General features: G+C 43.4%; 1 protein-coding gene across 3 annotated transcripts in view; it reads right to left on the minus strand.

Moving 5' to 3' along the window:
- LOC126161343 (fibronectin type 3 and ankyrin repeat domains protein 1-like) overlaps window positions 1-24666 on the minus strand; it is a 109520-nt gene extending 84854 nt beyond the window's left edge. For all 3 annotated transcript variants that reach the window (XR_007534899.1, XM_049917108.1, XM_049917107.1), the window contains exon 1: window positions 24480-24666. Coding sequence is in view for 2 of the 3 variants with exons in the window: in XM_049917108.1 (XP_049773065.1) it covers window positions 24480-24506 (27 nt within the window). In the remaining variant the exon portion in view is untranslated. The remainder of the gene's footprint in view (window positions 1-24479) is intronic.
- Window positions 24667-27943: the final 3277 nt, after the last annotated feature.

Genomic DNA, 27943 nt, shown 5'->3' on the forward strand with positions numbered 1-27943 from the left:
CCACTTCAAATAAATACCTAAGAATCACAACCACAGACAACTTAAATTGGAACCACTACGTAGAAAATAATGTGTGGAAGATGAACTGAGGAATGTATTTTACTAGCATGATACTTAGAAAAAGGATGAAATCTGCTAAAGAGACTGTCAACACTAAACTTGTCATCCTCTTCTGTAGTAGTAATAAGCAGAGGATCAGAAGATTCAACTGACCGAAAAAGAGAATTAATCTTAAATGTGCATGTTTTGAGAAACAATACAGCAATTTTTCAAATAAATGGTTTTCTTTCATCTAAAAACTGAAAAAGGCAGCTCTCGTATCATGTATACGCTTTCAAAAGGCACCTGAAGTTGAACCTGCCAATGCTATACACTTGCTTTAACTTGTGACACTATGATGATGTGGTGTATGGCATATGTACACATAGACAGAACAGTACATGGACATCATTTATTTTGCTTATATGTTATTTTTAAAATTGTATGTTGTAGTGACAGATTGAAAAGTACTGTACCCCAAGGTCTAGGTTAGATTTGATAGTGAAATTTTAGTTATGAGTTGGTGATGCCAACAAATGTGAGTGTGAAAATCTAGTTGTGAAGTATAGTGTGTGACAGTACAGAGATGAATGGATCAGCAAGTGTCCTAAATTATTAAGGGAAATAATAATTCCAGCTAACAACAAACTAAATTAAGCTATACAGTGAAAGACCACAAACAGAAATTTTTAATTCTATTACAGAAATAGTGAAGAATATGATACAACCTGTCATCATTGACCAGTTGGACTATCAACAAGACAAAGGTAAAAGTCTAGATCTGGGCCAGTGACATCTGTTTTGTGTGCAATGTTGTCAGTGCCTGCTGTGAGGTATCATGGGAAGGAAAGTGTGTTTGTCAGCTGCTAGTCCTATGCATCCAATGACAAAGCAGCAGAGAGAGAATGTGTTTCAAAGTAATACTGTCACATTCTTACATCAATGTACCGCAACCTCCAAACCCATAAGACATGTGGAAGAAACTTGACAGCTAGTATTATTAATTTAATTTAAGCTGGGCAATTTGCTCCCAACCTAACAATCACCTCATAATTCATGACTTACATATTTGTGACAACAAAGATTAAAAATTTAATCTGTGCTCTAGGGTCTCAGCCTAACTACGCCCTTGGGTATCACGATATATACAGAAAAAAAACAGACGAATATTTGTGACAGGCAGGATTGCTGCATGCAGTAGCAAAATTCATAGTCTCCTTTTACACAAATATTACACTGCTTCAACTGGAGTTGTGCTATAAGGTCCCAACATAGCTACATCATAATTCATGACTACTTCTCTATGGCTAGTGAGCCTTGGCCTCTACAAAAATTTTATGCCCTCTATCTTGTTCCGTTGCTAGAACACTCTAATTTCTACAACTCATTTTCTGGAAATCCTCAATGACTCCATCTTTACATATGATTCTCAGCTGACCATACCCTACCTTGTAATACCTTTTTGGCTACTTTCACATCACTCACCACACTACATGCCCAGCCCACCACAATCTGAATGATTTAACTATTTTTCTGACAGTTGGGATTTTATAAATGATGTACAACACATGATTACATCTTTTCCTCCAGATGCCTTTTTCAAAGATTTGGCAGATGATTTTTCAAAGAGTATTTCTTTCAAATACATCCAAGCATTTTGATGTCTTCTGCTGTTAGTGTCCATATGTGAGTTCTGATCTTACAGGACTTTTATAGATGAATAACTTCGTGGTGCAGACCAGGAGCCTTGACGATTAGGGTCTTGAGTGAGAAAAACAAATGCTATTTGCTTTTATTAGTCTCTGTCTGATATCATAGGAAGTGGTGTTTGAGTAGGCGACTGTTGAGCCCATATATTTGAACCGCTCGACTCTCTCAAAGGTACAGTTTCCCACTGTCATTGAGGCTGGCTGTTCTCTTTGCTTGCTTTTCCAGTAGCCATATATTTTGTTTTCTCCTGGCTGATGTTTAAACCCATGTTGCCGTTAGGCTGTTCAAGGTGATAAATTTCTTTTCCATTGCCTTTTTCATCCTTGCCATTATATCTACGAGAGTGTGCTGTAAAGTAATGCCTCCAATCTTTTTTATGTGAAAACCCTTAAAGATTCTTAAATAAAACAAATGGCATTAACATTCTTTATCTTCACTCTTCACATCTACATATTTATTTCTCAATATAGTCAACATGGTGCCAAATATGTTTCTCCCAATGAGAGACCAGTTTGTTGATACCATCACTGAAGAATGACTGACTTTGTTGATGGAGCCACAACCGCACAGCTGATTGCCCTACTTCATTGCTATCGAAGTGAAGTCTTTGAAGATATTCTTTAAGTTCTGGAAACAGCCGAAAATCAGATGGGTCCACGGAGGGACTGTGTGGAGGACAATCGATGACAACAAACCTAAGGTGTCAGACTGTCACAGCACTCGTGTGTGGTCTAGCATTGTCATGCTGAAGGAGAGAGTGCTCCATTGTGAACGAACTCTTCAAATTCATACTTTCAGTTTTCTGAGCTGTTTCTCACGCAACAATATAGTTATGTTACCATATTAAATACTACAATTCAGAGTCCTTTAGTGTTACAGGCCTGCAAATATGTAGATATGAAGAATAAAGATGTATAATGTTAATAATGTTTGTTTAATTTACCAAGCTATAGGAGTTTTCAAATGAAAAATTCTGAGGAAATACTTCGTAGCAAGCTCTCATGTGTCATCCTCACAAGAGATTGTCTGCGCTAATTCATGGAAGATCATTTCCCTGCTGAAAATGTTTGCATCTCTCACCATTCCTTGCCATACCCCATTTTCGCTGTGTAGTTATCAGACATCATTCTTCCAGTTCTTATTCCACTTCATGTCTTGTTCATTGTCATTCTTACCAACTTTCCCAATTTTCTGGAGATTACCAATTCAGCCACAGCACATTATACTTGCTCTCTATCTACACTATCATATGCTGCTTTAAAGTCTATAAAGAGGTGATCTGCACTGGGAGAAATCCATACTGATATCTTGGGTATTAATAACTGCTTCAGCTGTATTTTGGTCCTTTATTACTGTACCACTACCAGTTCCAAGGGATTAAAGCCACTTCTTCAGGTGGCATACGATTAAAACATTAGAGCGGAAAAGCTCGGAATCTTTCTTCCCAACATTCATTGTTCATCAAAACAAAACACCACTAAAAGGTGGTATGTCATGGATTAAAGACTGCCAAATTGGAATACAGTGGATGGGTCCAAAACAAATCGCACCATAGTGATCGCTTCTCCGATCTATATGGAACAGCTTACAGGGGACGGGATTATGAGCTCTGTCATACTCCATATTGATATGACCCCGTATCTCGCTCAATTGTTGGGAGGAGACAGTTGAATAGCACATTCAAGAGTACTTTATACCCCAATTTAAGTAATGTGATCCACCTACAGTTACCACATTTTAACTGATCTCCCTTACTGAACCTGAGCCATATTACTTTTCCTTTCCATTACTGGGGCATTTTCTCCTCTTCCCACACAAAGCTGCTATACAATATTTAAGCATACTGGCTCATGTTCCTTGCACTGCACTGGAGATCTTAGCCCTCACTCATGTCCAAACCAGAAAAGGATCCAAATCTACATTTGGGCCTCTATGGATCCTCATATCCAACAGATCTGACTTGTGCCTTGCATCTATCAGCAAGTTGTCAGTTTGATTTATTATATTTCCACTTGGCGAAGACCATGTTCCTTTCGGAATGTCTTCGTGTGGGAACAGTGTTGAGCCCACTACCCATATCTCTCAATGCTGCAAATAATGTAAGTATTGTTCCTGTATCACTTTTTTTATGATTTGTTTGCTGTAAAGTCCCAATGTTGGTCTAAAGGTCTGTTCCTTCCACACCTGAGCAATTAGGTCACCAACTATTATTTCAGTGTTGTCATGTGTCATAATTCATGACATATTTGGAAAAATATTTGTGACAACAAAAAAGAGAGTGGTTTCTATTTCAACACAAACAATTCATTGTTTCGCCTCTCATTGGTTAGGTGAAAATATCATCCCATTGACTACCTGAAACTGTTGGACTGCGAAACTATGAGTATTATCTGTGCTACCCTGCTGCTGACCCTGACCTACTCTTTAGTTCAAGCCGACTATTTATCAGCACTATGACATCATACAGTCACAAATTTAAGCATGAAAGTATATATATATGGATACCCCACAGCAGTGTGCGATTTGTGCTTTTGCCAAAAGGGGTGGGGGGAGATGTCTTAGGGGGTTAGTATAATTACCGTGGCGTTACCCATGGCTAAACAGTTATTTATAAATAGATGTTAATGCTGAAACTCACTATTCACGCGTATGTACTATCAGAAAAGCCACTTTGTGAGATGTTTTAGTAAACCTTCAAATTTAGATCTCTCCTGAGTTGATCAGGAACCATCATGTCTCAGTTTTTCAAAAAGATGAACAAGAGAGCTGTGACTTTCAAGAAAAGCTTGAACAACATTAAATGAGGAAGCAACGCAACGTACGCGAAAAATACGGCCTAGTTTTAATAGCGGCGAGGATAATTCTTGTGAAACACTTTGTAGTAGTCTCTGATTTTTGGGACTTCGAGAAAACACAGAATATAAGGAATCTAAAAAAACCTGTATATGGTATACATCTGCTACATCATTCATAACATCGTGGACAGCTAATTTCATTTTGTGGTTCATACAATGAACGACAATTAAATCCTTATGTAAATGACTACGCAGTAGAGCGGCAACGCCTCTGTAAGGTGCAAGCATTGTTAAGACACCATCTGTTGCGATACCTACAAAGTGGTTTTTTAGTTCATCATTTGTAATGCCATACTTTTCAAGAGCTGCTAACAGTGTGCTGAAAATGCATTCTCCTGTCCCACTTTCTAATTCAATAATGTCAAAAAAATAATTGCAAGCAACTCCCTCAAAGGACAAATGTATATATATTATTAAACAAGTTTTATTGGAAACCGTTGTACTTTCCTCCATCATGATACTAAGTTTGTACCCGATTCTACAAGGAGGTGAGCAAGATTCTTTTTCATTTCTTCTCCTACAAACGTAATGATATTTCGGCATGCATGGTCAGAATGAAGCATATTACCGACTGATAAACCATTAAGCTTTTGTAGTTCGATTACTGCAGGATACGATTTGAATGATAATTTCTGTTTAGCTATTACATATGCAGATCCGAACAACGAAGCATTTGCGATTACTTTTTCTTGATGCCGCTTTCCCCACAACTTTGCACTTCAATGACGCATTTTTCTAAACTTTTCTTTTCTTTTATACTCATGATTTCTATGCACTTCAAGTGTGATTTGCACTTTGCATGATCCCTGATTTTATCATTTAGTTTTTTGGCGTTATTAGCAGAAACACCAGCTAAAAACGCGTTATCGATACACACACGTTCACTGCTTTCCACCTTAAGTTCACGAACTTGTGAACACACCGTGCATATTACTAAGTTTTTGTCATTTACGGACAGCCAGGCTTAGTCTTTTGCCAGTTTTGAAAACGTGAAAAGGCAACACAATTTCCTACTATAATCTCAAGAGTACTGTTACTCCCATTCCTACCTTGAGACGTGTTACAGTTTTCAGTCACCGGAGATTCAATCTCTTCCCCTGTATTAGCACCATCATTACCATTTTCTTTTTTACATTCACGGTCTATTTTAACTCTTTTAGCACCACTGTTAGTATCCTGACTGTCAGAGTTTGTACACGTATCAGGTAATGCACTGCTCTTAAGAAAATCAGAAATTTTGCTTTGTTTGAATGACATCCTGAAATTCCGTAGTTCTTACAGGCTCGGACGCACTCAACTCACTAATGAAGCTACTGAAGCAGGAACGTGTGAAGATCGCCGTGTGTTTGGAGGATGCGAGGCAACAAACGAACAGCACCAATTAATTTGGAGTACGCGATGCTGGGGAGCCTGTGTTAAACTCCACCCACGTGGTTCATGGCTAGCGAGGTCTGACTGACTGATCCCGTCTGACCAGTACCGTTGCTCACTTTGCACTACTTTGTGCTTTCATCCCAGGAGTGTCAGTCCGTGCCATACCGTTGCCAAAAGGTGGCCTAACAGTAAATGTTCGCACAGGTACCGGGCCGGTCACCACCCTGTGTCAGAGCCCGGAGTGGGAATTTCAGCCCCTAGCTCACTCAACTCTGCGGTACGACTGCTGCGGTATGACTGCCACACTACTTCCCTCACAAGCTCGCAAGTAAACGGATGACGCACCTTAGACAAAAGCAACAATGACAACATGATAATGATGATTTAGTTCTAAACTTTTTGAAATGCTTAACTACTACATGCATGGAGAGCTGCATCAAATCAGTCTCTGGACTGAAGACAACAACAATAACTACTAGATAACACTTTCCCCAACCCCCCCTGCAAATCGCACACTGCCCCACAGTAAACCAGGATTTTTAGTGGATATTTTCTCGTCAATAACTTGAAAATATTGAACCACAGTAGGAAAACGAGGGTTTGCAGTTAGGGACATGCAATGTATAATAAACATAAATTATTGAAATACCTCATTCATTTACTCTCTAAACCTGCAAGCTCTCTCTCTCTCTCTCTCTCTCTCTCTCTCTCTCTCTCTCTCTCTCCTGTAGCTATTACATTTCTTTTATTTTTTTTTAATTGTTTTTATTTTGACTTATCTAGTTATATAGGACCAAACTGAGGAGCAAAGCTCCAAAGTCATAGAATGGGTCAGTACATGAACTAAATATAAAAGTTAAAAATATATTAAATAAAATTTACATGAATACTATGCAGATGACAAGTTGCTAAGTATGTACTGATATAACACAGAGAATGATTTAAATTATTATTATTCTATTTTTATTTATTTACTTTTTGAGGAACTCCACTATTAACATGGGTGAGCCATGAGGAAATTCTTCAGTTCAGGCTTAGTCAAGTATTTACTTAGATTTAGTTTACACTACTTCATAATTTTGTATTTCATTTTGGGCAATAGGATATACAGTATGATGCTTTTCTGGATGAAAAAGTGTTAAAAAAAAAAAAAAAAACGAATTCTTTCCCGTTGATTAGACACATTTATGAGAGCTTTATATTCATGAAAGTATATACAAATTATAATGCCAAGTCAGTTCCACAGGAGTGAATACACTTAGTTTCCAGTCCAAGAGGAATATTGGTTAGTGGTAAAAGGACTTGCAACAGATTGGCTCTTGCAGTTAGATCACTAGATACTATATCAAATCCTAAAGTCAAACTGAAGTCATATTCAACTGACTACTAACAGTCTAAAGCCTCACAGCAAATTTGAGACATCTTGGCATAAACATCACAAACATACTAAGTAAAATTTCATTAATTATTGATTATGGCATTCTTCTGGTGCTTTTGTGGGTGAAAGCGCACTTACAGTATCCGCAGCACTTCTGCTGTTTGTCGCTGATGGTAACAGCTTGCATGATGAAAGATGGGAAACAAATACTACATATCATGAGTTGGATGTGGGGAGCCAATTACACTACTTGTTCGTAAAAGAAGTTAGGTGGTATTTTGTCCCACTTGCAACAATTTAAACTGTGTTCTCAGGTCCCACCCTAAACACCTCTTCAGAAATCATAACATATTTGGAGTGGGAGGAGGGGATAGTAAAATATTTTTTGATAACCTACACTATAAAATTAAGTGATTCTGACTGGCTGCCATATCCTATCACCTGGCTGACTACAAACTATGACAACCATCTGTCTGTTCTATAAATTTTCTCAGTAGCTTTTCGTGAAAAGAACGTTGTTTTCCCCGAAGGATTCCCATTTCAGTTCACAAAGCATCTCTGTAACACTCATGTATTGATCAAATTTACTGGTAACTTACCTAGCAGCACGCATCTGAATTTCTTCGGTGTCTTCCTTTAGGAATCCCAAACACTCAAGCAGAACTCATGAATTGGTTGCAAAAAATGTCTCTAACCACTATGATACTTAACATATGAGGTCATCAGGCCCCTAGACTTAGAAACTACTTAAACCTAACTAACCTAAGGACATCACACACATCCATGCCTGAGACAGGATTCGAACCTGCGACTGTAGCAGCAGTGCGGTTCCGGACTGAAGAGCCTAGAATCGCTCGACAACGGCTGGCAATTGGTTGCACAAGTATTCTATATACAGTCTACATTGTAGATGAGCTACACTCTCCGAAAACTCTCCCAATAAACTGAAGTTGACAATTTGCCTTCCCTACGATGGTGTCTTTTCATTTCATATTGCTTTGAAATGTTATGCCTAAATATTTAATTGATGTGCCTTTGTCAAGCACCACTCTGGTCACTAATACCATAATTAAAAATTACAAGACTGTTTCCCAACTCACCTGCACTAGCTTACATTTTTCTACAATTAGTACAAACTGCCATTCATCATACCACAATGAAAAGCTGTCAATGTCACCCTGAATCAACAGTCACTCAACAATGAAATTTCCCCTATACACAGTTGCAGATTGCTGCTCACCCTATCTGTCAGTTCATTTATGTATGTAGAGAATAATAGCTGTCATTTTACATTTCTGTGCTGTACTTCTGTATATACCCTTGTGTCTGACTGCAGAAAAGTTCTACTGCCGCCAATGTACATTTCATGTAATGACCACTAAGAAAGATAAGAGAAATTAGGGTTCCTATGGAGGGACATAGATAGTCTTCTTTACTCTCACTCCATTTGTGACTGGACAGTAAAGGGAATGACTAGTAGTGGTACACGGTACCCTCAGCATGTACACAATAGAGTAGCTCTTGCAGAGTATGTATAAACACGTAAGCATTTTGTGTGTGTGTGTGTGTGTGTGTGTGTGTGTGTGTGTGTGTGTGTGTGTGTGTGTGTGAGGTTTTGTTTTGCTTTTCGGTGCAAAAAAAAAAACAACTGGGGTCATACGCACCCAAGTCAAAACTATAGAACACAAAGACAGAGAGGAGTTAAAAAACAACTATACGTCAGTCCCAATAGACATAATAGAGGACACTTAAAAACAGGCACAAGGAAAAAGGGCCGGGAGGAGGTCGTCTAAGCCACTGGGAGAGGTTTAATAAGCCAGAGCTTATTCCCATGAAGCAAGGACCATTGGCAATGCCAAAGGGCATCACCTCCTGATAGACAGCAACACAGAGATCATGAGAGGGAATAAGAACTCGTGGGCTGATGTACGAGGACTGCAGCCTTCACAGCAGCATCAGCAGCCTTGTTTCCTGCAGACTGGCATGGCCAGGAATCCACAGAAATATCACACTGGCTCCCACCAAGAGTGACAGTTTTCCTGGACCCGCTGCACTAAGGGATGGGCAGTGTACAGCGCATATAGACTTTGAAGGGCACTGAGAGAGTCTGAGCAGAGGACACAATTGAAAAGGCTGTGTCGCTGGATGTACTACGTGGCCTGATACAGGGTAAAAAACTCAGATGTAAATACTGAGCCGTTTGCTGGGAGCTGATATCGAAAGACATGGGTGCCAATGACGAAAGCACACTCAACTCCACAGTCAGTCCAACAGCCATCAGTGTATACAAAGGCACTATCGCGAAGTTCCATGTGAAGGTCATGAAACTGAAGGTGATAGACCGAGGCTGGAGTAGCGTCCTTATGAAGCGAATGAAGGCCAAAATTAACACGGGCTGCTTCATGAAGCCAAGGTGGTGAAGGGTTCACACCCACCAGGAAAGTTGCAGGTAGTGTGAAGTTAAACCACCATAGCAAGTGCCAAAAGCGGACTCCAGGAGATAACAGAGAAGAGGGATGCGCCCCATACCAGCGATCAAAGGAATCATTGAAGAAGAAGGCATAGGATCGGTGGCCACACATGGCAGGCAAATGGCATGCATACCTGCTGAGGAGAAAGTCACGGCAGTAGGACAGTGGTAGTTCAGCAGCTTCAGCTCACAAACTCTCAACCAGTCTAGTGTAAAAGGTGCCCGTGGCCAAACGGATGCCACAATGGTGGACAGGGTTGAGATTACGTAAGAAGGATACAGTGCAAACGCATAAACAAAGCACCTAAAGTTGAGTTCGAATGGACAAGGCACTGGAAGGAGGGTGGTTTGATCAGCACCTGAGGAAGTACCACTGAGGACACACAGGACACTGAGGAACCGAGTACAGTGGCTGCCAGGTAAGACACATGGGACGACCAAGAGTGTCTCCTATCAAGCATGAGCCCCAAGAATTTCACAGATTCAATGAACGGAAGGGCAACAGGCTCAAGATGTAAAGATGGTGAGAGAAACCATTTGCACTGCCAGAAATTTGTACAGATGGTTTTGTCAGTGGAAAAGCGAAAGCCATTATTGACGCCCCAGGAGTAAAGGTGATCAAGACATCGCTCAATGAGACAGGTCTGTGGAGAACTGCAACAGATGGCAAAACTGTCAACAAAAAGGGAACATGAGATGTCTGGCAGAAGACAGGCCATTATAGGGTTAATGGTGATAGCAATGAGGACGACGCTCAGGACGGAACCTTGAGGCACACCGTTTTCCTGGATAAAGATGTGTGACAAGGTAGAAACCCACACGCCCCATGAAATCTCGGTCCTTTAAAAATGCCTGAAGGAAACAGGGCAGCCGCCCACAGAAACCCCATGTGTAAAGAGTACGGAGGATACCAGTTCTCCAACAGATATCATAGGCCTTCTCCAAATTGAAAAACACAGCCACAGTCTGGGATTTCTGGAGAAACAGTAACAAGACAGTCAACTGCAGAATATTGCACTCAAATTCCACACTGTGCATTCATGAGTAAATGGTGAGATTCAAGACACTACACCAGCCGGGCATGAATCATATGTTCCATCACCTTGCAAATGCAGCTGGTAAGAGAGATGGGACGGTAGCTAGAAGGAAGGTTTTTGTCCTTACCGGTCTTAGGTATGGGTATGACTGTGGCTTCACGCCAGCATCCAGGAAATGTGCCCTCAGCCCAGAAGCGGTTGTATGTGTTAAGCAGGAAGTGCTTGCCCGCAAGAGAGAGGTGCTGCAACATTTGAATGCGGATAGCGTCTGGTCCTGGGGCGGAGGACCAGGACAAACTGAGAGCATGATCTATCTCCCTAGTGAAGGCGGCATTATAGCACCCACGATTCGGAGAAGAGAAGGGTATCACCCGAGCCTCCTCCACTCATTTCCTATGGATAAAGGCAGAGTGATAGTGGGAAGAGCTCGAAACTTCTGCAAAATGGCGGCCCAAGGTGATGGAGATAGCAACAGGATCCACGATGACATCGGCACCTACTGTCAGGCGGGAAATGGGGGAATGGAGCTTGGTTCCAGAGAGTCGTCAGAGATTGGCCCACACAACAGTGTAAGGTGTGGAACTGTTAAAAGAACTAGTGAACGAAATCCAGCTAGCTCTTTTGCTATCCCGAAGAACTTGACGACACTGTTTATAATGAATGCAGTTTCCCAGCGTAGAGTGGTAGTTAAAAATGCGAGGAGGCAGAAAGGAAAGTGGGTGCATCAGTGTTAAGGCAGAAGAGGTTGAGCTGGTTAAGAATGTCGGCCCAGAGGGCACCTCTCTGACAGGTCCTGGGAGAACCCCAAAGGGGATGATGCGCATTAAAGTCACCAAGTAGCAAAAACGGTGGAGGTAGCTGCCCAATAAGCTGAAGGAAGTTGGCCCTGGTGACATCGAAGGATGGAGAGACATAAATGGTACAGAGGGAGAAAGTCAGGTGGGGAAGGAAAAGGCGAACGGCAACATCTTGAAGATTGGTAATCAGAGAGATGGGCTGACTATGAATGTCATCCTTTATGAGCAGCATAACGCCCCCATGAGATGGAATGCCAACCTCAGAGGGAAGGTCAAAACGAATCAGTAAGAAATGTGAAAAGCTCACAGTGGTCACGAGGGTGCAATTTTGTTTCCTGAAGGCAGAGTACAAGGGCACACTGCAATGCTAAAAGCAACTGTAAATTCTCTTTGTGGGGCCGAGGCCCGTGAACGTTCCACTGGAGGACAGTCATGAGGAGGAAGCCATGTAGGGGTGTCAACTCAGTGTCTGCCGAGGGACAGCCGGTGGAGATTCGCTACTACACGGCACAGAAGCAGCAGGATTCTGCTCCAAGGGGTCCACACAAGCATCGGCAGGCTTGTGCGGTCAAGCCGGTGGAGTCCAATGCCGAAAAATGCTTGGTGTTGTGCACCGGTGAGACAGGCCGACCGGGCTAAGTGACCACGTGGCGACACCGTCGAGCAGGATCTTCGAGGTGGTGAAGGGGAAGACCGTTTGTCTTTAGCGGACTTCTTTAGCCCTTCTACTTAGAGGAAGACTTGGGGGTGGTGTTTGGCTGAAGGGACGGACGAACTCATCTCGGGAGTACTCCTTCGGGCCTTTCTTGCCTGTGGTTGTGTAGTGGGTAGCTTCACCCCTTGAGCTGAGAGTTTGACAGTTTGTTGCAAAGCATGATGGGGGGACAGTGATGCTACCTTGACACTGGGTGACTTCACAACCTCAGAGCCAAATTTGAGGTCACATGACTGCACAGCCATGTCCTTCATGGAGCGAGGGGTAACAAGTACTGAACTATAAGTGCCAGTGCCAGACGGGAGAACACAGGGTTTGCGACTAGCCAGTAACTTGCAAGCTACTGGGTAAGGCACTTTTTCCTTTACCCGAATCTCTTGAACAGCCCACTCATTTAGATACAAAGGACAATCCCAAGAGGAGGTGGCGTGGCCGCCATTGCAGTTGATACAGCGGGCAGAAGGAGGCGGACATTCACTCTTGTGTGCATCCCTGCCACAGGTTACACAATGGGCTGGGTGTTGACACGACATTCTAGTGCGATTGAACCAATGTCACTGGTAACAGCGCATCAGATTCGGAATGTACGGCTGGACTGTGATGATTTTGTAGCCTGCTTTAATCTTGGACGGCAGTACCACTCTATCAAAGGTGAGGAAAAGAGTGGGGGTGGCCACCGAGGAGGAATCGACACGACGAACGGCAATGACACCCTGATCAGAGAGGTAAGACTGTATTTCAGCCTTGGTTAGACCATCAAGCAGCCTGGTGTAAATTATACCATGGGAAGAATTCAAAGTTCTATGTGCCTCAACACGAACAGGGTAGCCGTGGAGAAGCGAGGCAGCAAGTTGTAGTTGTGCTTGAGCATCAGAAGCCGTCTCCAAAAGCAAAGTGCCATTCCATAAACGAGAGCAGGATTTCACAGGGCCAGCAATGGTATCAACACCTTTCTGAATAATGAACGGACTGAATGTGGTGAAGGACTGACCATCTTCATTATGTGATACCACAAGACACCACAGTGCAGCGGGAAGGGTCTTCAAATCAGTAGCCTCATTACGTTTTTGTTCCGTTGACATCGATGGAGAGGATGAGTGACTCATCGCAAGGAAGTCCCCCCATGATTGCCAGCGTCTCTGATGGCGTGCTCCTTCCAACTGGGGGCTCCCTACACAAGGGGGCACACCCACCTTAGGCGATTGTTCACACCTCAGGTCACACCTCCCGAACACCTGACAGAGAGACCAATGGGCAATCAGGAAAGGTTACAGCTCAGGCAATCGCCCATCCCTGGGCCTGGCCTGTACCAGGGGGTACGTGCGAACCCTACCTGTCGACCCGGGCCAAGGGAAGGGAAAAATAATAGCTAGGGGATAGACACGCAGCTTGCAAGGGAAAATGTGCTGCAAAGGCTGGGGCCCCGTGATAACCAAGCACGAACTTGCCAAAGAGTGGTGTGCCCCCTGGGGTGACCTTTTGCCTTTGGTGGACTTCACAGGAGTACTCCTTCTGCCCTTTCCGGCCTACCGGTTGTGTAGCTGGTGGCTTCACCCCTCGAGGCGAGAGTTTGATGGCTTGTTGCACAGCTGGATGGGGGTTGCCGATGTTATGATGACACTGGGCAATTTCACAACCTCAGAGCTAAATTGGAGGTCACATGTCTGCATGGCCATGTCCTTCATGGAGCAAGGGGTAACAAGAACAGAACTATAGGTACCAGATGGGAGAACGCAGGGTTTGCGACCAGCCAGTAACTTGCGAGCACTGTCTAAGGCACTTCTTCCTTTACCTGGATCTCTTGAACAGACCACTCATCAAGATACATGGGACAATCCGAGACAAGGAGGCATGGCCACCATTGCAGTTGAGACAGTGTGGAGAAGGAGATGGACAATCACCCTTGTGCGCATCCCTTCCACAGGTGACACATTTGGCTGGGTGTCAACAAGATGTTCTAGTGCGGTTGAAATGATGACACTGGTAGCAGCACATTGGGTTCAGAATGTACAGGCGGACTGAGATAATTTCATAGCCTGCTTTGATCTTGCATGGAAGCACCACTCTTATCGAAAGTGAGAAAGAGTGTGATGGTGGGCACTAACGAGGAATCTACCTTTTTCATTACACGATGGACAGCAATAACACCCTGATCAGAGAGGTAAGACTGGATTTTGGCCTCGGTTAGACGGTCGAGTAGCCTGGTGTAAATTACACCACGGGAAGAATTCAAAGTTCTATGGGCCTTGGCATGAACAGGGTAACTGTGGAGAATTGTCAACAAGCAGCTGTTGTGCTTGAGAATCAGAAGTAGTCTCCAAAAGCAAAGTGCCATTCTGTAAATGAGAGCAGGATTTCCCAGGCCAGCAATTGCATCAACACCTTTCTGAATAATAAAGGGATTTACCATTACGAAGGACTGACAGTCATCAGAACGTGAGGCCGTGAGGAACCGTGGTGCAGCAGGAAGGGTCTTTAAATCATTAGGCACATTACATTTACATTTTGTAGACACTGAGTGGGAAGATGATTGACTCATCATGAAGAAATCCCCCATGAATGCCAGGGTCTCTGATGGTTTACTCCTTCCAACTGGGGCCCCCTTTCACTAGGGGGCACACCTGCCTTAGGTGATTGTTCACACCTCACGTCACACCTTCCAAACACCTGACAGAGGGACCAATTGGCAATTTGGGAAGGTTACAGCTCAGGCAATCACACTTCCCCGGGCCTGGTGTGTGCCAGGGGGTACATGCAAACCCTACCTGTCAACCAAGGGATAGGAACTGAGCATTATCCAGTCACCTGTTATGTGTCAGACGCATGGGCTAGCCTTCAGGAGCGCAGAGGCAGGAAGAAGAAAAAGAGGAACCTCAAATGCTGAAGCACAGGAACGATAGGAGAAGGGAAACAAAGAAAGGAACAGGGAGTAAAAAACAAATGTGAGACAGTTCTTACGTCGGCAACAGAATGCAGAACATTCCCAATAACATCCCAGACATGTTCCCCAAGTGAGGAGAAAAAGAATAGCAAGAGAATAGACATGCAGCATGGAAGGGAAAAAAACACTGCAAAGGCTGGGGCCCTGTGGTAGGCAAGCATGAACCCGCCAAAGAGTGGCAAGCCCTGTGTGTGTGTGTGTGTGTGTGTGTGTGTGTGTGTGTGTGTGTGTGTGTGTGTGTGTTTGTTTTTGGTTGGTTGGTTCAAAAGAGGGGTGAAGGGACCGAACTGCTAGTTCATCGGTCCCTTGTGCTGAATAAAACATTGCCACAATGATGAGAATAAAACAAGCGAGTTTGACAATACAAAACGGAGAGAAAGGAAAAACCACAAGAACGAAGGAAGGGCAACAAACACTTAAATGGACAAAAGGGGAGAAGAAAACCACAGAAATGCAAGAAAGAGGTAGAAGAGATTAAAATGACAAAACAGATGGTTGGTTGGCCGTGAGAATAAAAAGGAGAAGCCAGCCACTCTGCAACATATTAAAACCTCCACACTAAAAGCAATAGGGTGGAGGACATAGAGGGACAAACGACATGCACTAAAACTTAGATCAAATGATAAAACACCCTTATGAATAAAACGTAGAACTAAATCAGCTGAAGAGGCACTGTCAGATAAAATTAGCGGCAACGAGCCTGGTAATCAAAGATTTTGTCGCAGGGCAGTCAAAGTGAGACAGTGTACCAGAATATGGGCCAATGTCAGCCGGACGCCGCATCGACACTGAGGTGGGTCTTCACAGTGCATGAGGTAGCCGTGGGTCACCCAAGTGTGGCCAATGCAGAGCCAGTAGAGAACCACAGAGTCCCTGCGAGAGGCCTGCATGGAGGACTGCTACACATTCATAGCCTCCTTAATGGCACAGAGTTTGTTGTGCATACTGAGACTATGCCATTCAGTCTCCCAAAGCTGAAAAACCTGGCACCGTAAAAACGAATGCAGGTCAGTTATTGGCACCCGATCTCCAGAAGCAGTTTCTGTGTAGTCTGTTTGGCCAGCCTGTCAACAAATTCGTTGCCTCGGGTTCCGATGTGTCCTGGGGCCCACACAAACACTACTGAATGACTGGACCATTCCAAGACATAGATGGACTCCTGGATGGTCGCTACGAAAGGACGACGAGTGTAGCACTCGTTGATAGCTTGTAGGCTGCTCGAGGAGTCAGTACACAGAAGAAACGACTCCCCAGGGCATGAACGGATGTGCTCAAGAGCACGAGATATAGCCACCAGCTCTGCAGTGAAAACACTGCAGCCATTGGGCAAGGAATGCTGTTCAATATGTCCTTCGTGGACATACGTAAAGCCGACATGACCATCAGCCATCGAGCCGTCGGTGTAAACCACTTCATGGCCTCGGTACATGTCAAGAATCGAGAGAAAGTGACAGTGGTGAGACACAGGGTGAACTGAGTCCTTTGGGCCATGTGAAATGTGAAAGGTCCAGGCAAAGCCCTGGCCTAGGTGTACACCATGGCGGTGAACACAAATGGACCTTAAGTATAGGTGGTAAAGGCAAGGACTCCAGTTCAGATAGAAGGGATTGGACATGAACTGCAATTGTAAGCTCTGACCTGGGCTGCCGATGTGGGAGATGAACCGCCGTGGGTGGGAAAAGATGGTAATTCAGATGTGCAGGAGAACTATGAGTGTGTGCAACGTAACTGGTGAGCAGTTGTGCATGCCTGACCTGTAATGGAGGGACTCCGGCCTCCGCCAGGATGCTGGTCACAGAACTTGTCCTAAAAGCTCCCGTCGCTAGTCGAACGCAACGGTAGTGCACTGGGTCAAGTAAACGCAAAACTGATGGTGCCACCAAACCATACACCAGACTCCCATAGTCAAGGCGGGATTGCTGTAGAGCTGCAGCAGTGTAGAGCGATCTGTACCCCAGTTGGTGTTGCTCAGGCAGCGGAAGGCATTGAGGTGCTGCCAGCACTTCTGCTTAAGCTGACGAAGGTGAGAAAGCCAAGTCAATCGGACGCTGAAAACTAGTCCTAAAAATTGATATGTCTCCGCTATAGTGAGGGGATTGTCAGTAAGGTAAAGTTCTGGTTCTGGATGAACAGCACAACGCAAACAGAAGAGCATAACACACGGCTCTGTGGCTGAAAACTGGAAGCCGTGGGCTAGAGCTCATGACTGCACCTTGTGGATGGCTCCCTGTAGGTGCCGCTCAGCAACATCAGTACTGATGGAGCAGTACAAAATGCAGAAGTTGTCTGCATACAGAGAAGGTGAGACGGAGGGCCCAACAGCTGCTGCTAGACCATTAATGGCCACCAAAAATAGTGACACACTCAATACAGAGCCCTGTGAGACCCCACTCTCCTGGAAATGGAGGGAACTATGGGAGGCATCAACTTTGACACAGAAAGTATGAAGTGACAGGAAATTCTGGATAAAAATTGGGAGTGGGCCTCGGAGACCCCACCCATATAATGTGGCAAGGATATGATGTCACCAGGTGGTATCATATACTTTTCCTAAATTAAAAAAGATGGCAACAAGGTGTTGGGGTCTGGAAAATACTGTTCTGATGGCAGACTCGAGGGACACAACATTATCAGTGGTAGAGCGACCCAGACGGAAACTGCCCTGGCACGGAGCCACAAGGCCATGTGACTCCAGGATCCAACCCAACCGTCGACACACCACACATTCCAACAGCTTACAAAGAATGTTGATGAGGCTGATAGCTATCCACATCAAGCGGGTTTTTGCTGGGTTTGAGTACTGGTATGATGGTGCTCTCCCACATGGAAAGACGCCATTGCACCAGATCCAGTTGAAGATCATGAGGAGATGTCACTTGTAGTCAGATGAGAGATGTTTAATCATATGGCTGTGGATCCGATCTGGCCCAGGAGCTGTGTGGGGTCAATGTGCAAGGGTACTGAGGAATTCCCACTCTGTAAATGGGGCATTAAAGGGTTCACTGTGGCGTGTAGTTAACGAGAGGACTTTCCCTTCCAGCCACCGTTTGAGAGTGGGAAAGGCTGGGGGGGGGGGGGGGGGGGGGGGTAATTCTCCGACACAGACGTGCGAGCATAGTGGTCATCAATCACGTTTGCGTCAGTAGATAACATGCCATTTATGTTAACATCAGGAACACCTGTTGGGGTCTGGTACCCAAAAACTCGTTTGATCTTTGCCCAGACTTGGTAAGGTGATGTATGGCACCCAATGGTCAAGACATATCTCTTTCAACACTCCTTTTTACTTCATTTGATAAGCTGGCGAATGCGGGCATGGAGCTGTTTAAAGGCTATGAGGTGCTCCAGGGAAGGGTGTTGCTTATGCCACTGTAGAGCTCGCCGATGCTCCGTCGTTGCGTCAGCGACTTCCAGTGTCCACCAAGGAACTGTCTTTCGCCGGGAGCACACTAAAGGACGAGGGATAGTGTTTTCCGCCACAGAAACGATCGTTGCAGTTACCTGATCAACCACCTTATTGATGTTACCATGTGGGGGAGATTCAACAGTGACAACAGAGGTGAAGGCTTCCCAGTCTGCCGTGTTTAAAGCCCATCTGGGCAGGTGTCCATGGGCCTGACGCCAGGCCAGTGACATGAAGATTGCGAAGTGGTCACTACCACACAGGTCGTCATGAGCTCCCCAGTGGGTGAATGGGAGAAGGCCAGGACTGCAAAAGGTGAGATCAATGGCCAAATATGTGCCATGTGCCACACTGAAACATGTGAGGGCACCTGTATTTAAGAGGCAGAGGTCGAGTTGTGATAGTAAATTTCTGACATCTCTGCCTCAGCTAGTAAGCACGGTGCCACCCCGCAAGAGGTTATGGGCATTAAAATTTCCCAAAAGTAGACAAGGTTTAGGAAGTTGATGAATCAGTGCAGCCAATGTGTTCAGGGGTACTGCACCATCTGGAGGAAGATTGCAGACAGTTATTTCCTGTGTTGTCCTTATCCTGACAGCTATAGCTTCAAGAGGGTTTTGAAGGGGCACAGGTTCACTGCATACTGGACATAGACACAAACTCCACCTGACACTCTATTATAGTCACTACAGTTCTTGTAATACCCTCTATAGCTGTGGAGGGCAGAGGTCTGCATTTCCAGATACCAGGTTTCCTGAAGGGCAATACAGAAAGCAGGTGTAAAGCTTAAGGAGTTGCCATAGCTCAGCCAGGTAGTGGAAAAAAACCACCACAATTCCACTGGAGGATGACATTATGGTGAGGCTGGGAAGGCATGAAGCGCGCAAGGAGGCAGGTTATGCCTCAAGGTCATCTGCTGCCACCAATTGCGTATTTGTAGCAATTTGTATGGTGGATGAGGCATCAGTGAGATCCAGGTCCACAGTGGATGCTAAGATCTCAGATGAAGAATTAATAGGGAGTAGTGGTGGTGGTGGTGTTGGGGCCAACAGAGGACCCTGTTTTTTAGCAGACTACTTCTTAGTTTGCTTGTTCTCTCGCTTCTCTTTAGGGGCTTGCTGGGAAGATTTCTCTGAAGCAGCTTCAGGCATGGAGGAAGACTGTGAAGCTCTTCTTCCAGCAGCTTTTGGCTCCTTTAGCCACTGGAAAGTGTCTGACATGGCACTGGTGGAGACCTTGGGAGAGAGGAGCCAGAGGAGGCTGTTGCTTCTCTGGCAGGGGGGAGGGGACCGATGTCCCCTGCGTTTGGGGGGAAGGGGGGCCCCTTGCTCCCGAAGTAGGTGCTTTGGGAGCAACAGACGAAGATTTGCCCCCTACCACTAAGGGAGCGGATGTATTCTGGTGGCTGGGAGGGCCCACTGTTATTGGCACAGAGTGAGGAACCACTGGCACTTGGGATGGTGATGACGATGTAGCTGCAGCATATGTCGACATCAACCGAATGGAGTGTAATCTTTCAAATACGTTTAGCCTCTGTGTAGGTCAACCAGTCCAGGATCTTGTACTCCGTTTGGAGTACTGGGCAGTATGGCGAGCAAGGGGAGTGGTGTTCTCTACAGGTGATGCAAGTGGGAGGTGTGGCACATTAAGTATCTGGGTGCAGTGGACGTCCACAATCTCAACATGTGGCGCTGGAAGTGCAGCACGAAGACATGTGCCTGAACTTCCAGCACTTAAAGCACCGCATAGGGGAGGGATGTATGGTTTAACATCACAGTGGTAAACCATCACCCTGACCTTTTCGGCAATGAATCACCCTCAAAGGTCAAGATGAAGGCACCGGTAGCAACCCTGTTGTCTTTGGGTTCCCTGTAAACATGCCAAATGAAATGAAGGCCTGACCGTTCTAAATTGGCACAGAGCTCATTGTCGGACTGCAATAGGAGGTCGCGATGGAAAATGATCCCCTGAACAATGTTGTGCTCTTATGGGGAATGATGGAAACAGGAATATCACGCAGCTTGTCACAGGCGAGTAACGCTCGGGATTGGGCTGGGGATGCTGTCTGAATTAAGACTGTGCCGTTTTGCGTCTTGGACAGCGCTGTCACTTCTCCAAACTTATCCTCAAGGTGTTCAATGAAAAATTGAGTCTTCGTAGGTAGAAAGGAGTCCCCATCAGTTCTGCTACAGACTAAAAACCAAGGTGAATATGGCTCTCTCCGTTCTGTAGCCCTACATTCCTCCCATGGTGTAGCGAGGGAGGGAAACAATTTAGGGTCACACATGTCGGCATTGTATTCAGTCTTGCCCTTCTTAGAGACTGCTGGTGCAGTACGGTCACCAGAAAGAGATGACTTAATCCACTTCATTGCGGGTCATCTGCCCTGATGCCACCCACTCCGATCAGGGGCTCTCCCCATCGGCACCACCTAACCACATCAAAGGCCAACTGGCATCATGGCGCTGCTGGGAGTCCTGATGCCCCAGGAAGACAGGCATCTACTCCTTGGCATATGTGGGGAGTTTACAGCTCAGGCACCAGCAGTGCGATCCCTGTGTTGTCAAGGGGCTGCCACTAAATGGGTACATGACAGCGCCACCACAACGGACTGGCTACTGTGCTGGATATTGGGCACAGAGAAATCCAATATTGTCATGGGGGCGAAGGAGGCCGAGAGACAACAGAAGAAGATGAAATACCCCGGAAAGTGTCCTTGCCCAAATAGTTGAATTGCAGGTGGAGATGCACAGCCACGATAAGAGATTCAGGGAATAGAATCTAAGGGCACTATGGATAACTTGTGCACCATGTAAGGCGTCCTTCCTCATATGGTCTGAACTACTGTAGAATTTTGAAAGTGGCAGGTCAAACCATAGAATGGGACCTTAACTCATAGGGCCGAAAAGTGTGAGACTCCTTTTAGTCACAACAGGTAGGAATACCTCAGGCCTATTCTAAGTCCCGTACCTGCAGGTGTGTGTGTTGTGTGTGTAGATGCACATTCATGTTCAGAAAAAAAAAACAGAACACCCTGAACGAATAGACACAGGGCGGTCACATTCACAGAACTTTTACATCAGTACACTGTGCAGAAATGATTAGCATTTGAACCACATCACCTGTGGGTGCAACGTCAACATCGATATCCTGGTGCGGTATTACCTATGGGTAAAATGTGCCTGTCGCTCTTGTTGTTGCTATAAACCACACATAATGGATCAGTGTGACTTGAGCAGATGTGCAGGATGCCTCGCAGATGTATGCACAAACTGTACCATCAAATAAGAGGTTTTGAAAGAGAGTGCATTACTGGCATGAGAGAATGTGATGCAACCACCTGAGAAATTGCTGTTTGTGTGGGGCGAAGTGTTTTGGCAGTGAATGGGTGTGTGCAGAATCATTCAAAGAAATCTGCAGAACATGACGAGATGGGTCAGGTTGCATCACCCAGACTACTACCCGAGAAGATCGACACCTCCTCCGACTAGCACTGCAGGATAGATCCGCATCATCCTTGGCTCTGACATAACAGTGGAACAGTGTAACACATTGTATACTATAAGAGGTGACAGTCTGTCACCATTTATTAAGGCATGAATTACATTGGCGTCGTCCACTTCTTCGCCAACTTTTGACGAATGTGTAGCAGCATGCTAGATAGCAATGATGTATGGAATGACATCAATGGGAACAGGAATAGCAACAGACAGTGTTTTCAGATGAATCCAGATTCTGTTTGTTTGAAAACGATGGCCGCATTTTGGTTCCCCCCAGACAGGGAACAGCGTAACAGTGACTGCATTTGCGCAGGACATACAGTGCCAAGTCAAGGCCATATGGTGTGGGTTGCTATTGGTTACAACCAAAGTCACAGTTGGTGTGACTGGTGTGACCTACGTGAATGACATCCTGCAACCCGTAGCCAAATCCTTTCTGCACAACACCCCAGATGTCATTTTTCAGCAACACAATGCACGATCACATATTGTTGCATGAAACGTGCCTTCTTGATGTCACACAATGTAAGCCTCTTGCTCTGGCCTGCCTGATCACCAGACATGTTGCCAACTGACAACGTGAGGGATATGATGAAATGATGGATGAGGCACTGTGACTGAATGCCAGCCACCATACATGAACTTTAGAACCAGCTGAATGTAGCAAGGATGTCTATACAACTGGACACCAGTTGTACCTTAAATATACAGGGTGATTTTGTAATTAAAGTTAAACTTTCAAGCACTGTAGAACTAACACCACTGGCCAGAACAACATCAAATTCCAACAAAATATTATCGGAGAAGGGGGGAAATGTATGGCAGAAGAAAAAAAAAATAGTGTGGAAATTGATCAATAGATGTCACTGTATGTATCAGAATACCTAAATGCACCTGTCATGCGCAGGACACATTGAAGTTGGTATAAACATGCCAGGTACATTGCTTTTTCTCCTTTTGCGTTTGCAGCATTTGCCACGACTGTCTCAATGCAGGCTCACGCTCTGCTTGTAAAGCTGTATTACAAGAATGATGACTGTGCACACATCACTCTGCAGTAGTTCCGGACACTGAAGAGTTTCAAAAAAGGTGTTGGTCTGATGACTGCCGTGGGTCTGGACAAAAGATTCGGAAATTTGAAAAGACGTGTTCTTTCACTGTGCAACCTGGTAGAGGGAACGCCATATTGGTGACATCATGGGTCAAAGTAGACGGGTGGAATCGGACACTTCTGTAATCTCCTTCTCTCATTATTTCACCAACGTCGTAGTTGAGTCATTGGCGATTAAATACTGACAAAACAGTTGCCATGTCTGTATTGTTTGTGTCGTATTTTTTTACACCTTCATTTTTCACCACACAGTGCCAAACACCAAATACTATATAGTGTAACATTCGAAAAGTGCAATAAAATGCATAGACAACATACAAATTAATTTTCCGTTATGGTCATCTCAGGGCCAAATATCCGCACCATACTTTCAAAATAAACTGTGCACTCAATAATTCCTGTCTATTTTATAACTATTTTGAAGGAATTTTTGAACCAATGAACAAATTTTTGAAGTAGGACTATTTTGGAGTAGCTTAAAGGATTTATCCTATAATGAAATTTATTGCTCTGGATTCAAAATATATTCACTTATTTAGATAAACATTCAGCTGTGTAACTATGAGTCACGATGATTTAGGATGGTAAGTTAAAGAAAGTCATAGGTAACATACCTACCAACTTTAAAGGAAACTTGAACTCAATTAGCTGTTCATCCGCAGCAGCCTCAATTTCCACTAATTCAAGCGACACACCCTGCTTCTATAGTACCATACTTGTAATCACGACAAAACTTAATCGTAAGATATTTCTTCTGAAATCAGAGAAAATTGTGAAAAAACAATCTTCACACAAAAAGAGTTCCATCGAAAACGATTCTTTTCATCCTTTGACAAATATTAACGAAAAACAGTAGAAAAAGGTACGCTACTACTTTATCACTTCTGCTTACTTTCCACATCCCCAAAAGAAATAACCAAACATATAAATATATGAATCTGAACAACGAGTAACAGTCGCTTTGTGAAGTGGCACCTTTATAAGAAAACTTTTTTGTTATAGTGGGAAAAATTCGTATGGTATCTTCAGTGTCTTAAGATTATGCGACTGCACCGACACAAAAATGCGCATGGATTCCCTTTTGCGAAGTTCTTAACCTACAATTGACGTACAAGGATTATCATCCATCTAAGAAAGAATGACACTCACACTTTTTGTGCTCGAGGCTAAAGTCATTAGAAGCAATGCATGTACTAAAATTCGAAAATATTATACACAATCAAATGTAAATACAACGCCACTACTCTAATAGCTACATCGCCAGCCAAAGACTGAATTACAATAACAACAAGTAACCGTCAAAGTGTTTACCACAACAAAATCTGTCACAGTAATATGTCAAGGTCAACTGTCGACAACCAACCAGGATCGCCAACTATCAATGATAATAACAAAACACTCTCGCAAAAGAGTCGAAAATAGCTAAATTTATATCTTTGTGCGATGACGTTGGCAACAATAGTTGAATGCTGGGAATTATGTATCACTCATATTAAAGCTGGGTTCAAACACACAAAAAAGGAGTCGTCACAGCTAGTGCCACACTACAATTACAATGTAGTTGCACGTGTTAACTCTGTTTTTAGTGGCGCAACTTACGAGAAGGAACTTTTGTAATGCCATAAACGGTTCAACTTGACTGTACTCTGATGCGCCACTTTCCTTCCACCATTGCTCTTTGGTGGCAATATTTTGAAACACGAGCATTTTGTTGCAGTTATCGTGGAGCAGTTGCTGCTGTACTCCATTCGATTTCAATGTGTGAGTTTGTGGCGTCCTGTGAATGGTAGCCCGTCGATTTCACTATAGAAAGCCACAAGCGGTGGCGTCACATTAGTTGCATGTGTGAATCCTGCTTAACGCAAGTGTTTCGTTACGAAATGTTTGCTTTACGAAGGTAATTAATTTACTGAGCGCACAATAATACGTACAAGAACCTGTCAACCAGAGAGCAGGAACAGCATTAATTATTCACTTCATGGCTGATTGTTGCCAACATCAGCAAACTACACCACCGCTGCCTTAAGTAGAATTTTAACAAAAAGCACTCTCCTGGCAAAAATAAATATCACCCTCCTCTCCCTAATTTCCTTTGCTGATGCTGTAGATTTCCCTGGTCTCCATAACGTATGTGGCATTTGTACCGATAATCTTCAACTCTGTATGAAAAATAGCACTTAACGATGACTTCTCAATCCGTACCTTACTTTTAGAATAGTGGAGAGTGTATTCGTTTTAAGTCTGATTCTGATTTTGTTTTTCACTGAGTTTACCTGACTAAAGATTCTGTCAACTTCAGCATCGGAGAGTGGAAGTTAACACTGAAAGTGCGAATGAGACTTAACTCCTTAGAAGGATTTTCGTCTCAGGAGTCACTGTAATGACTAACTTCGTGATAGAATCCAGAAGTGGATGTTTGAGTTATTCATTTTATATAACTAATGTTTCGCCACTTTGTCTGCATTTTACTCAAACATAGCTACACCGAACCAGTAACAGGTAGGATCACTGTTTTCGATGTTCCTTTGACAGTTAGCAATTATATTTGATAGAGTACTTCAAAATTATCTGGAATCCTATTTTGAAGCTCCCAAATCAGCTTTTTTGTGATATTCACACATCTGTCCTGTCAAGTTTTCTTTGCATCGTGGTACACATTGAAGAGCTTTAGTTCATTTTTGACTATCTAGCCAAAATATAGGGAAGGATCAATACAATTATCAACGTTGCTCTTGAGGGACTCAGTTGAGGATGTGACATGCAAAGGCAAACAATTGTAACAAAAGAGGAATATAATGAGGTCTACCAGTCTGTAGGTGGAGGAAGGAACCTGGTGAAGATTTGAGAATGATAGATATGAAAAGGCTTACGAAATTTAGATCACATAAGTGAACTGAAACCAATTTTAATGTGCAAGTATGAAGTTTTTGGGGAACACTTACACTGATATGGAGGCAACTGCATTGTACAAGTCCTAGCAAGACATACGAAAGTGGAAGTCTCTTGTGAAACGATAATGGACAATTACGAAACTCTCTTCTTAACCACAAGCTTTGGGGTAGTTATCTATAAATCTGAAAATGTGTCTATACTGATGTGAAACTGGTAGTTACTAGCAAAGCATCTTCATACAGTTATGCAGTTTTTGGAAACACCTCCTCATTCTTGACTTTTTATTATAATTTTTATGATAATTTGAATGGTTATTGGATACTGAGTGTTTTTTGCTATTCACAGTGTCTCTCAGCTGTGTTTGCCCTCTCCAGATAGTTGTTTGTTTCTGGTTTATATGTTTAAGTGTATCAGTTACCGCAAAGAACCATTCTAATAATAGTTCATTCCATTGTCACACAATTGTATTCTGTTATTGTGACATGAAATATTTCAAATAATTGTGAAGCAACAATCAAATTAGAACGTTTGACAACACACTTTGCCATTTATAATTTTTTCAATGATATCACATACTAAATTATTACAAATATGTGATAAGAGTGTAATAAGCATTATACAGTAAGATGTAAGTTATTTTGTAAAAAACAAAGTATTTGCTTTTGAACATCATTCAAAGCCTAACAAGTCCAAATGGTTTATGCAAATGAAACATCTCCATATTTAAATGTACTTTTTAAAGGAATATTCTCATTGCAGACTTAACTACAGGTATGAACTGCCTTTTGGCACAAAAGTAAAGGTGTTGGCATTGCAATATGTTATTTTCATTCACTTGTATTCCTGAAATAAGTTTTATGTCAATTGTGAAAAACTGCATTTAGTGGGCATATACATCTTTGAATGTCACCTCATCAATTTTAGCACTGCAATTTATTCTTATGCAGCTTATAGACCACATTAAATTATCTAACACCCTGGTGAGATCCATAGTCTCAGTTAAATTTTTTTTAAATTTTATCAGAATATTCTGAATATTAGTGTTATGTACATCTTATTGGCCAGATCCTTGTATATACTGCACAAAATTTCTGCAGTAAAGCAATTTGCCTTGTGGCAGACTATTTCAAAATGTAAAGTTAGTTCTGTACACTGTTTAAAAATTCTGCTAACAGCAGGTTTAATGGAAATCCAGCGATTACTGCAAATTTCTGGAATGTTTCCTAGACCACATTGACATTATTCACAATTTAGTGTTGTATTTAGGCACTTATATTCTAAGTGGCACTGAGAAGAACACGAAAACCATGTACAGGTTTCACAAATAAGAAATACAGTGTTTCTGGACAGTTTCCACTGTATCTTGAAAAAGTGTAAGCTGTAGTAAATGACAGATGAAATGCAAGAGAACAATAGAATTGTTTTCAAATTCTTTTTCATCTGTACATTCAACAGGAAAAAAAGAGGGCCATTGTAGACAAAATGGCATTTGGCAATAGCAGCATAAAAACCAGGCCAGGGCATGCTGTCAGAGAGATGAAGCGGGTCATCTATTCAGTAATACGAGATATCTGACCCTTACTCTGTATTCACCTATGCTCCATGTGCTAAGGAGTGCTTATTTTATGATACAGATTATGTCTCAGACTGAATGTTCGAATTGCAGCAATAACACCTGGTTTGCAAATAAATATGCAGCACAGTGGCTATGAAACGTCTAA

This window comes from Schistocerca cancellata, chromosome 2, assembly GCF_023864275.1.
Source record: "Schistocerca cancellata isolate TAMUIC-IGC-003103 chromosome 2, iqSchCanc2.1, whole genome shotgun sequence".
Classification (NCBI taxonomy): domain Eukaryota; kingdom Metazoa; phylum Arthropoda; class Insecta; order Orthoptera; family Acrididae; genus Schistocerca; species Schistocerca cancellata.